This window comes from Balaenoptera musculus, chromosome 8 (assembly GCF_009873245.2).
Source record: "Balaenoptera musculus isolate JJ_BM4_2016_0621 chromosome 8, mBalMus1.pri.v3, whole genome shotgun sequence".
In the NCBI taxonomy this organism is placed as follows: Eukaryota; Metazoa; Chordata; class Mammalia; order Artiodactyla; family Balaenopteridae; genus Balaenoptera; species Balaenoptera musculus.
Window position 1 is genome coordinate 82,272,123 of NC_045792.1, and position 13,472 is coordinate 82,285,594.

At 33.9% G+C, this 13,472-nt stretch overlaps 1 protein-coding gene across 1 annotated transcript in view; it reads right to left on the reverse strand.

Moving 5' to 3' along the window:
• The window catches only part of DCDC1 (doublecortin domain containing 1), a 445,514-nt gene that overhangs the window by 353,402 nt on the left and 78,640 nt on the right, over positions 1-13,472 (reverse strand). The window contains exon 8 of the mRNA XM_036860073.1: positions 3,041-3,207. Coding sequence (XP_036715968.1) covers positions 3,041-3,207 — 167 coding nt within the window. The remainder of the gene's footprint in view (positions 1-3,040; positions 3,208-13,472) is intronic.

Genomic DNA, 13,472 nt, shown 5'->3' on the forward strand with positions numbered 1-13,472 from the left:
CTCCACAGCAGTGTTTGTCCCCAAACACTGGAACTCCACACAATGGCATTCCTACTTCAACACCCCACCATCAGCACCACCACATAACAAGAATGCTAATGAGATGGAACGGCCCTGTCGCTGAAAGTGTTAACTGCATTTCATAGGAAAGCATTTACACGACTTCAAAGATTACCAATTAAATAGATTCTGCTTAGCTCTGAGCAATTTCTAAAATGTTTCCACTTTTAAGGAACTAAATGTGATAAATGTAAGACTAAGTGACTTTATGCTGTCCTAAATATCTCATTTTATATACACGAATCAGTATATTTTTAAGACCATATTAATGTAGTGGGCTTAATTCTGTTGCATGCTTGTAATAGACAAGTTATTGAAGTTAAAAACTGAAAAGTGAGTAAGTTCATAAACATAAAACCGGTAGTTCTGACTCTTCTTTTAAAGCTCTGTTATCACAATTTATTTAAAAGAAATTTCCTTGGGGAATTCCAAAACATCAATTTAAAGTCTACAATCTTTTGACAGAATCCTAGTAAAACAATGTTGTTGTCTTTATATATGATCTCAGAAGTGGAATAAATGGAAATGATATCAAGAGGTCATATAATTCTATAATTTATAAGCTTAGGCTTGTTAAGGAAATAGGAATTATCATCCATCTCCATTTTACCAAACACAATCTTATATAAAACTAAACAGAAAAGGCTATCCCTAAGGTCAAATGAAGTAAATGCAGTTCAAATAAAGTTCATTAATGCTAAGAGGAATATTTGCTAAGAAATCTTACTCACAAATAAAGCTACTGCCAGGCTTAACACTTAACCACTGATGACCCGATAATGGTACCACTTCAGTGACTTTTATGAACATTGCAGATAATTTTAAATTGTCATGATATAACAGTACAAAAGAAAAGAGGCTCAAGAATACATATAATTGGGCATACCTAAAAGAAATAGGAATTTGCATGGAAATGCATAATAGGCAAATTTCTATTTTTTTTCTTCAATTTTGTATTTTAAAATAAAACTTAACCAAGTATCATATTAAAACTGTTGAGTGAAAAACTTTAAGTTATTATAAGTGAGCAAAATAAAAAGGTTTAGTTAGAAATGGCAAAGAGCCTAGATTCTTAAAATATTCCTATATTTGGTATAATGTTGAAAGTCATAATGTTGATGATATAGACAATCAGATGCTCAGACATTCAGAGACGCTAAAAATGTTAATTTTGTTCACATTTACATTTAATATTTCTTTTAGTAAGATGTATTTCTCATCAATTTTGAGTCATAAAGAAAATTTTTAAACCAAAGCAGTAATTCTTAAAGCATTTTCTTCTCACAATACAAGGAACTTTTCAGTCCAGTACAATTGTTTATATCTATTTAAACTTTTAAATGTTTAGAACAATGGAAGAAAAAACGAACATTCCACAACTACTTTCTGAGTTATTTATTATCTCTAACACCCTCACTTTAAATGAAACTTATGTTTCTTTTTTTTTAGATTTGATTTAAATTGTTCAAATTTTTTTAGATTTGATTTAAACAATGCTTTTCTTGCACTGGAGAATCGTCTCATGTTTTCTTAACATTAAATAATTTTAAACTGTCAAATTAGTAGAATCAAGCCATTTAATACCAAATAAATGACTGTAATTAAATTGGTCATAATGCATAGTATAATATCATTGTATCCTAAAAGTTAAATATTTCTGTTAAAATAACTTAATCTGAATACAGAAAAATATGTTTTACACCAGTTTTTATATATGATATTAGCTTAATAAAGAATATTAAAAGTAAGTTTGGATTTTTATTTTTTCATATTTATTATTATAAATAGCCTTATCTATGATAATAATCCCATTTCTGGATACACTGACATAATTAACTTGGAAACTAACCACTTTTTGGGAATGAAAGTTTCTCACGGGGAGATGTTTCTTGCTAGTTCTGGATACCTTAGTTCAAGAATTTCTTCTAGTCAATACAAGTTGTTCTTTTCCTAACCAGACAGCAGGAGGTGCTGTGTGAACACTGAGACTGAATCCCATTCCCACCTCCCCTCCCCCTGCATACAGAGAATAATAGCATGATGTTTTCAAAATATTCATTTTTCAGCAGCCTGTGGTCTGAGATAATGAGCCCTGTTCTAAACTGGAAACTCCCAGTTAGAAATGTAAAACCTAGCCCTTATTTAATGTGGTAAAGTGTATGTTTAACTTCTTAAGATCAAGTGTAAAGAGGATTCTAAAATTGTGGCAACTTCATTTTTATTTTATAAACAGCATCAATCATTCTGCTTTACAATATGAATTCTACTTTAAGATAAATCAAAGTCCCTATAAGTAGTAACATAAATATCAAAGTTTTCACATACATACCCCCTTCTCCCCCATCACATACAGACTCTCTCTCTCTCTCGCTCTCCCCCTCTTTCTCTTTCGGTCTCACAATTATGGAATAGAAAGTTAGAAATTAAAGGACAAAATCTAGTTTAAACAAATTCAAATACATTAATTCTATTCTTATATTTTCAGATCCGGAAACATACAAGTTAAATAAGTATAAATGAAATATGTTACTCTTGACATGAAGTTAATTCACAAATTCATTTCCCAGAATATGATTGGTTATATTTTAGCCCATCTTCTACAATAGCAAGTCTAATTTCATACTGGAAAAAAAAATAGAAGGGTGAACATTTAAAGCTTCAGATGCTTTAGGAGCTATTCATTTTCTTAATTAAAGTAACTGTCTATAGAATTTCCACATAAGGAGCTGCCTTCGCTTTGCACAGTATACAGCAAGAAAAGATGAGACATATAACATCCCACAGCAAAAGATAGATACAATTAGCCCCATTACTGTTGGCTTTGAGATTACAGAAGAAGCATTTTGGCTCCCAAACGGGCACTGAGCTCACGAAATACATGTCACAGTTCTTTTATGACATGATGCCAATCATTGCCTCTATACAACCAAGTACATTTTAAAACATACAATAAAGCAGTTTTTAAAGAGGGATGACTCACCTGTTTATAATATTTCTTTGCGGACTTTAATCGTTGGTACAAGGCCAAAAGAACTCCTTGGATGTACATCTTAGCTCCTGAGGGGCTGAAACCTTCTCCCTTAGAGACCCAAACTGGTCCCCGCAAAGGTGTGATGGAATTTTGCAGGCATTTTTCAAGCAGAGGAACTATACGAGAAAATAAGGGAAAATAAATTCTTTTGACCCAAACGAGATACACTGCCTGGAACACAGCCCCAGTACCAGAGCTAACTCTTAACATCTATTATTTATATGTGACCTGGGTTAAGTCATAAAGAGGCAATTCCTGCATTACTAGTGGCCACCATGAAGGATGTATTTATATTGAGACACCCCCCATGCAAGACTCATAAGCTTTGTGAGCACACCTGAATAGTTCGGAAGTGTGCCTAACTAGCTGCACGGAGTGTCATGGTGTGCACTGATTGCCTTATCTTCTCATTTATCACAGATGAGTTGGAACCAACCTTGCTGAAATCTACTTGCATTGTCCTGATAAAATTGTATGATCCATGTTGTTTCTGTATATAGCTTCCCGTAGAGGGGTCTATATACCTAAAACATCACATCTGGGAATTATTCATAAAATATAATCCACACCTTTATAAGCCATCCTATTCAAGTCTTTTCACTGCCATCACTTAAATAACCCATAAAACAGGGTGGCAAGGCTGTTTAAAAATAAGGGGGAGAATCTTAAGCAAGCATTTACCATACCTTTTTGTTTTTAAGCTTCTGGGGTATAAACTAGTCAAAGATTTAGGGATGCTATTCCAGTATGCATTTTGTAAACAGAAGATATTTACCTGTGGGCCTGTATTGCAACATCCATATGGACTTGACAGACATGTTTATACACTTTTTCACACAATTAGCTTATAAAGTCTTTCTAGTGTAAAATAGTCAAATAACATGGCAGCTAGTTCAAGATTTAATTTCCCTCTGAAATGCCAGAAATAAAGAAATTTTTAAAATCTTAAGCACACTTGGGCACCCAGAAAAATGAAAGGATGTCATTTTTTTTAAACTTTGTCTTTAAGTGTATACATGTGACACAACATAAACATACAAAATAACTATATGGCTTGGCGACCTCATTCTAATACATACTTCTACTGGAAAAGAAATTAGATAGATCACCAGCAAAGAAAATATGTCCGTGTCATTGGTTATGTTATATGTTGCATATTTTATGCAGAGAGGCCTAGCATAGCAATCTGGAAATTGAATTACAATTAGGTTCAGCTGAGCTGCTGAGCGGCTGAGTTATGCAAATTGCCTTTGCTACTGGTATTCTGCTGATTTTTGTTCTTAGTAAAAAAGTTATGTGTTTTATGGTGCTAAGTTCTACAACTCTCTACCAAAGCACAATTTAAATTCTTTCTAACATATTCATCACTAAGGAAAACATTGGAAATAGAGTTTAAGATTTTCTAAGACTACTGTAAATAAAGTTAAAAGGAAATCATGACCCAGTGATTATTTAGACATCTTCAGATGTGTGCATGTAATTCACTCACCAGCCTGAGAAATTAATTCCTAAAATTCACGTATCGAAACTATTCTTACATTCCTGGAGCAATAGCTATTCTCTATGAGTTTTATCACAACAGATATCTCAAACATTTAAAAAATATTAGGTCATATACAGTACTAAAGAAATAAAAAGAGAATTAAACTTATTTTTAGAATTATAACTCTTTAATATTTAAAAAATGTATAATATAAATCAATTTTGCTTATAATGTTTCCTAAAGAAACCCAGTTTAAGAATCAACAGTGGTTTTAGCTGGCTACAACTTTCATGTGTTACTTTGTGTTGAATTTTAATTTGTAAACTTTTAATCAGTACACTCATTGAACTTAGTACAGTTTTTATACATGGAAAGGCATCACATAAACAGCTGTTAAATTGAAAAAAAATTAAGTAAATTGAGAAGTAAGTAATAAACTTGAATGATTTACATCCAAGATTTAATCTTGAATATAAACCTAAGAACATTTTATCAGATTCTCTAGTCTTACAGCTTTATTCATCTGTGCTTGTCACAAAGTAACTTTCAAATTCTTTATGCCAGCCCAAAGGATTCCAGAAAAGAATTTCATAGATTTTCTAACACAAAACTCTACTCTTTTTCAGGGTTTGTACCTTCCATAAGAATTTAAGAAAAAATACAGTTTAGGAAAAAAAATACAAATTATATCAAAACACAAGCAGTGTCAGAGTTGATATAGGATGGAAAACAGCTCCCATGCTCCACATGATTTATGTAATTAGGAATACTATGGAAACCAGAAACAGCAAAGCAAAGAAAGCAGTATTCACAAGCAGGTTTTATAAGGGACTTCAGAATCTGCTCTGAACTTGTTGAATAATCTGTTCAGTATTCCAGAATCTCCCTGCTGGAAGCAGGGTCCTCATTATAACCACAAGAGTGCTAATAAAGGTTAGCCTCTGAACTAGGGATTAGAAGGCTCATTCTTTTTGGAAGCTGCAAACTAGTAACTTTGATGATCTTCTTGAAAAGGAAGACAAAGCACACTCCAAGAACAAACAATGTTTCCACTAACTAGGAAGGTACAGAAAACATAAGAAAATGATACGCCTAAGCACTTAGAGAGGAAGTATAAATAAGCTTAATATATTTGAAAAATAAAACTTATTAATCAGTTCAAATTAAAGAACTCTCCCTAAAAAAGAAGACTTGGCCTAAGATGACAGTTTTGAAATATAATAGAATAATTGATTTTTTAAAAAAGAGAAGTCAGTTGACTTTTCAACCTCAACCATAGATTTTAACATGAGTGAGAATTATTTTTTAAGCATTTCAGTGGATGTTCATAATATTCTATACTAAAAACTCATAAGTGTTCTTAACCAATGGTTTTATCTCTTTTATGTAGAGTTCTCCTTTTTCTGTTTCTGAAGCAAAACTTCATTCTGTTAAAGAAGACTACTGCGTACAGATGTGCAAGAAATAAGGGCAATGATTTAGCAGGGACAATAGACACTTTTCAACATTGGAAAGAGCATAATCCTACATGTTGCTATGAGCTAGCAAAGCCCATTATAGACACTCAATGAAAAAATTATGTCTTTTCCAGGGAATGAACCCTGGGATATTATTTTGTGTGTAAACCATGAGCTTCTCTTTCAAACTGCTACTCATAAATATAGCCTCATTCAAGGTTAGCTGGCTCCCATTATCTTATGTTTCTTTAATTTTTGTTTGCATAGCTACACATAGCATTTCTTCTGTGTTTGAGGCCTTTATTACAGGTGTTCTACCTATTGGCTCTTATTTACAGAATTTTGCTTTCCTGTAATTTCAATATTTCCTTTAAGCAAGTCCTCAACATTTTTATTAGATAAATGATTTGGAAATTAATCATTCCTTAAATCTATCAATATGCATAGATCAGTCCAATGTGATCATTCCACGGGGATCACTTCCATCGCTGGAAAGGTGAAGTTATATGGATGATAGCTTTTTATCCATTTTGTTTATTCTCAAGTCATGACTATAGGGCAAATTGAAATTAATCCAATGGTTTCAGTGGGTTTGGAGTTAAGACTGAGGATGTTGGGTAAATAGATCATGTGGCCAAAAGGAGTAAATTTACTGGACATAGCTAGTACTGAGCATTATGGGTAAATAGATCATATGATTAAAAGTAGTAGCTATATTAACTTCATAACTATCAACTGATACTTCTCTCACTCATGCTGTTCTATTTCCCTTGCATGTCTTCCCCCTTTCTTTCCACCTGTTAATATATTTTTGTCCTTCAAGGCTCATATCAATTGTCACTTCCAAAATATCCCAAGTTGTGTAGGCAGAATTAATTGTTCCATCCTTTCTGTTTCCCAGAGTATTGTTTATACTTTTATTTTTCTCTTATTGATTTGTATTAATCCTTATCTTCTCCACTCCCACTTCCATCCTCCAGTAAATCACAAAACCTTTGGGGTTAGAGGGCATGGTGTTTTTTAGTTTGGTAAAAGCAGTGCCCAATAAATGTCTACTGGATAAATAAACAGTACTTTTGGATATACTGTGGGCAGTCTTTTAGGTGAGTTTTAAGACCATGAGTACAACTATACACAATCACTTAGAATCTGTAACTTTCTGTGACCAAATGAAAATTTGATCAAACTTTGATAAATAAATACGAATGTACCAGAATTTTGAAGCACATTTAGGGTATGTACAATAGTTTTATTTTAATCTTCCTTATAAAATTATCTTGAACACTAAAGAAGAAAATAAATATAAAAGAAAAACAATACGATTTGGCAATGAAGCATTAACTAGCCAGAAGAAGACCAGAGCTGGGTATTTTAAAAGTCTTGGAAAATCCTTATGTGCTTTATCCTAAATCGTGCTACTGTGGGAAAAGGCACACAATAAAACTTAAATAGCAGGGCAATAATATTAGCTTAAGGTCAAAATAGCTATTTTAAATAATAAAGGTAATTCCTTCTAAGAACTCCAAACACAATGAGTTCAGAAGCTAATCATAAGACAAACTGTTCAGTCTTCAAGAGGACCTTATACTAAAACCACTTCGTCACTGATAAGAAGCTTGAACTTATTTGGATTTGTGATGGGTGCAGCACAAGAATTTTTGACAAGGAGCCTAAAGTTCCTCTAAAGAGAAACCTAATAGAACTTACCAAGAAGATATAGACTGGAATGTCCTGTCAAGTTCTATACCTAGTGAATGTATATCTCTCTCCAAAAGCAACACCTGACATTTAAAGAGACACTTGGCACGCTGCATTTGAATCTACTGTGGAAAGCTAAAAAGAGGATTTTTTAATCAATATATTTTTCAAGCACTGGAAATTATCAAAAGCTTTAATAACCTGCTTCCAATTAAAAATTAAAATTCATGCCAATTAAGTATCCAGAATCATAATTTACATAATATTGTAATTTTCACATTTCAGTCAGAGTACATGAGACTACGAAAAAAAGGCACTGCCCAGAGCATAATTACCTATACAGAAACTTCTGTATGCTCTTTGGCAGGAAATTTCAGGTCGCAAGTCTCAAAAATACTCAGCTATTGTTAGCAGGACATCATGTGGAAATTTCCCACCAATTCAATTGAAATTTTTTTTTTAATGAAGTTGATCTAAAAAGTCTTTTTTGTATGATACAAGGTGAGTTCTTAAAAGATACCTAGAATTGACGGCTTCCCATCCAGGAAGTAGGCCTGGAGGGAGTTTGAGCTAGTGCCAAGGTATGTATATGTTTTACTGTTCCTTATCCAGCTTTAGGTAGTAGTTGGAAAGCTCCCAGTCCGGGAGCAACCAGCAGACGCCACTCAAAAGCATGGTCTACTGGGAAGATTGAATGATGGAGAGCATACGGTTTCCTATGTTGCTTGATTTATATCAGTATATTTTTATTCAAACACAGCTAAACTAACAGCTGCTGTGTACTTTTGTTTACATGCTATATGTCAAATCCTATTGTCCCTAAGGTACTTACGAGAAAAGATTTAGCAGTCGTTTTCTTAAATACTGATGCCTACCCAAATTTGGATTTTTCCTCCACTGAACAAAATGACAAGCACATGATTGCTATAGTTAGAGCAGTCTTTCACAGCTGCTTTAGTTTTTCAGTGATCCTATTAAACTGACGGCATATTGCCTGTGGGGTCTACAGTGTTTGAATACTGTTGTAAGCGACACTGATTTGTATGATAGGATCAAGCAGAAAAGGGATGCACTGGGGGGAAGAATTTCATAGGTCATACTGTTTTTACCTGGGTAAAATTTAATTCAGACATTGTGACCTTTACAGAACACCTGTTTATTTTAATTGCTGATATGTGGGTGAACGTTGACATTGGGGCTTGGAAGTATGAAATCTTAGGAAGTCTCCTCCGTTTTGAAAATGCAGCCTGAGTCATGTCTCTTCTTAAACTGAACGAAGTAGCTGTGCATTAAATATTCTGGCACATCTTCTGCTTGAGCAAGTGGACCGAAATGGTGTGAATTGTTAATGCCTTGCTGCTTTGGTTCACGGCTTGTGATTGATCATTTGTAACTATATCTACTCCTTGTTCCATGAAATCAAGTATGGAGTAATGGGTTCATCAGATTTTGGGGTTAAATTGAGAGTGAAGAGGTACTGTGTGTGGAAATAAGAGTTGCCATGTTCAGGGCTGGCCTTGTAACAGCATGGAATCTAAAGGCGATATTCAAAACCACTTCACTCATCATACGCTTACTGATTCTGAATAGGGCCCATTTGCAGGGGACATTTGGTAGTTTTCCAATACGCTTTATGCCTCTTTCTACTTCCACCACCATGCACATCTTTTTTTCATACACCCCAGTAGCACATTGGTAGAACAGGTCAGCATACACAATTCATTTATTTAAATAACTTGATTTATACAAGCAGAAGTAAGCTGGGATTCTATTGTCTGAGTCTTGCTTTTTCCCTCAACAAAAATAATAGTGTATGTGTCTTTGAAAATACAAGTATTTTGTGGACTCAATTTCTTGGGCATCTAAAATATTTGATATTTAGTAATAATGTAAAATAACTTAATTGAACTGATATGTGTACAACCTTAAGGTTATGTAAAGAAATGTTGAGAATTAACTATAATCTATCTAATCTATTTTCATGTGGTTATGGTCTATACCAATACATAATAATTGAATATATATGACCTGCTTTTGTAAACTTTAAAGCTCTGTACAAAAATTTAAAGTATTATCTTAGAATTAGTTTTGGGAAGTACAATGCATGGAACTTAATAAATAAAATCAACAAAAATTAGAAGTAAAGACCTCTGGAAATGTCATTATATAATTGCTTGCTGTTAATAACTGACACTTTTTAGACATTATTATTTTTAATTTTTGTTACTATTCAGAAAAGCTTAATCCAAATGGTGTTAACTGAGGCACCAATTAACTTTTGACCCAGTAGGAAAAGATACAATAAAAAAATAGTAAAACTAGGACAAAACCAAATACACGAAGCACTTACATACATAAGTAACATTCAAAAGCAAGCTAATTATAAAATGTCTCAAAATTCTCCTATTACATTATAAAGTCACAACTAATATAAATCTAAAAAATGTAGCTGGATCCTTTTTCTTTTTTCTTTTTTTTCTTTTTCAGTCTCAAAAGATGGAATAGTAATAATAATACCTGGCACATACATACCTAATTCAGAGAGAACTAGGCATCAGATAATGTGGGTAAAGCTGTTTTAGTCTCCTTGGCTGCAAATCCTAGGTCAACATATTACTTACATTTAAATATTTTACTTAGGATGTAAAATATATATATGTCATGAAAATTTTATATTTTAAATGTGAGAAAAGACTGAAAAGTCTTAATAGTTACAGTAATTACAATGGAAGTTTCCCTTTTGACATTTCTCCATGTTTGTTTCACAAAAGTTGAATCTTCTATAAAAAGCACTTTATATATTTTTGTCTGTTATTCCACCTCTCTTCTAAAAACGCTCAGGAGGAAGAAAACCAATCTCTGCTGAGTCATGTTTTTTTACATGGAGAGCTTTGTAAACAATTGTTTTATAACAGGTAGTAACAATTAGGCTGTTTTCATTGGCAATTATACTTGTTACAATGTTTTTTATAATGAACTTCTAGGATCTTGGAAAATCATTAGGGTTAGAGAAAGATTTTTGGTGTTAAGAGTTCAAAGACTCAGAAATAAGAGATATAAAAAGTAGAAGCTAAAAAGATAAACTCAAGGAGAAGAGGGAAAAAGCAAGGACTTGGTTAAAAAATTACATAAATACTGAAGCAAGTTTAGCCCAACAAAACCTAGGGTGAAGATCATATATTCATGAATGTAAAAGAGAGTCTATGTTTTAAAGACTTCAAAAGGGAGTTTTTGACATATAAAGAGTCTATGAGCAGATTAGACTGCTTTGTGAATGTTCATATCACACAATTGTGCGTTCAAGTACTTAATAAAAGATGACAGTGATCCAATTATAATGGGAGTTCTCCAACTGCCACTAAAAAAACTTTTTAAAATCAAGCCTTAACAAAATTCTTAATATTCTCTATGGATCAATCGTAGAAATATAAATCAGTGATTAGTTAGCAGGGTTTCTTTCTTTTGTTTTTTGTTTTTGTCCACGCCACCCAGACCACAGCAGTGAAAGCCCAGAATCCTAACCACTAGGCCACCAGGGAACTCCCAGCACTTTTTGTTTTTGTCCAAGCAATGAGAGTAGCTAGTGCTCAAGTTCAATGTCTGGAAGTCACTTAGAGGACACTGAGGGCCATGTCTAAGGTACCCTGGAACCAAAGCAAAGTCACAGAGAGCATAGTCCCAAGGAAGGTTTGAAGACTTTTCCTGAGTGGCATCTTTCCTACACAAAAGGGCTCTTAACTGGCTGCCTTTGTATATTTCAATCTAGAGAAATTTCAGGGCTGATTAATAACCACCAGCATTTGGCATCCTTCTTCAGCAAGAGACCTAAATTTTTACGTTTCATAAAATTTGAGAAGTAAAGGTAAATGGTAAAGAATCCAAGGATTGAAGCAAGGCAAATGTACTTAATTTTAAAGAAGGTAAGTTTGATCTTTATTCCCTGAAAAGTTCTAGGGCAGATTATAAAATGGTTTGTGAACACTTTTAGAAAAATAAACAATAATCATTAGGACCCAACATGGGGTAATTCGCATACTAAGCAAATATTTAATGTGCAGAGAGGGAGACCCATGGGGAAATTCCCTCCATGGAGCTTGACATCTCTAACAGCAACATATAATCATTATTGCTTCCAGTGGAAAGCAGATCTCAACAGACTGTGGCTACCATCTATTGTCTTTAAGCAACGTACTGCTAAGTCTGTATGTCCCTTCCCAGATAAATGGGCGTATCTGCAACAAGGCAGGAGAACGTAGAAGGTCTGCAAGCCTCCTGGTTAAGTCCTCTATTTAGAATTCATGACTGCTTTCTTTTGATGCTTCTCTTTAAAAATGATAGAGAAATACGTCACTCACTATCCAAAACAAGACAAAAGAAAGTTATAAGTGGATGCTTCCCTAGCTTACAATTTCTTTCCTGGAGAAAGTAATATAAGGAATCAGAATGAACACACGCACATATAGTTGTCCCTGTACGGGACTTGACTGTAGGCTGCAGGCTACATACCCTTCTGAGTTACACACTTTTAACTAAGAAAGCAATGCCATTTACAGGGCCCAGACCATCTGCACCATTGCGGAATTCCACATTTAGTAGAGCAGGAGAAGTACTAGCAACACAAGGGTAGTACTAGGCATTTTAGGGCATAAAGGGAGAGGGAAGCATTTTGACTAGACTCTCTCAAAGTCCTGAAATTTCCATTTACATCTAAAGGAATCTAAGTACAATGCTTCACCAAGAAGGGCATCATCCCCAATTTTTATAATATTTTATTATAACCCCTCTATATTATTTAGACCTGGGTTAAACATGGGAATAGAGAAGACTACTAAATCTCTGTCCTCACGGATCTTACAGTCTAGGGGACAGGTCGATATTAAATAACTCCTCAAGCAGTTTTATTAATTACAGTTGTGACAATTACTATACACAGGGTGCTATGAATGTAACAGGGATACCAGTTCTAGATAAGGGAGGAAGTGGGACAGGAGCAAGCCAATGTTGGGAAAGCTATTCAGAAGAAGAAATATTTAAAATAAGACCTTAAGAAGAGCAGGAAAAACAGCTTGCAAGGAAGATAGGGGAAGAGAATCCAAGCAGAGGAAACATATGGTAAGGTACTGGGGCATGAAGGAGAATCAAGTGTTTGAGGAACAGAAACAAGAAAATAAAGTGACTTGAGCACAGAGATGAAGGGGTCAGTAGCACAAGTGAAGATGGAGAAGCTGGGTAGAGAGCAAATCATGAAGGCCCTTCAGGCCATGATAAAAGTTTACGCATTGATTCAACAGGAGCAATTATGACAGACTAAGCTCACTTTTAAAATAGTGTTACTAGAGTGAGGCAATTAGAAAATTGTGTTTAAGTTGGAAATAGGTGAGCCTATAGATTCATAACTAAATGAACAGCCATATTCAGGGAAAACTAATATAAATCTGAAGCAGGGACCCTATTAGCATGCTAAAGATCTCTGTCCCTAATCATGGGCTACTTAACATTTTTATCAATAACTTGGACAGTGGTAAAGTTGGTATTCATACAAAATTTACAAGTGAAAACAAAGATAGGAGAAATTGTTAATCCCTGGGTGACAGATTAAATATCTGAAAAATCTTGTAAGGCTAATCTACTAAATAAAAACCTTGTAAGTAGAAATTTAGTAGGTATCAATGTATAAAGTTCTGTTCACATATCTAAAAAATCAGCAGTACAAGTACAGGATAAGGAAGTAGCCTAAAAGCAA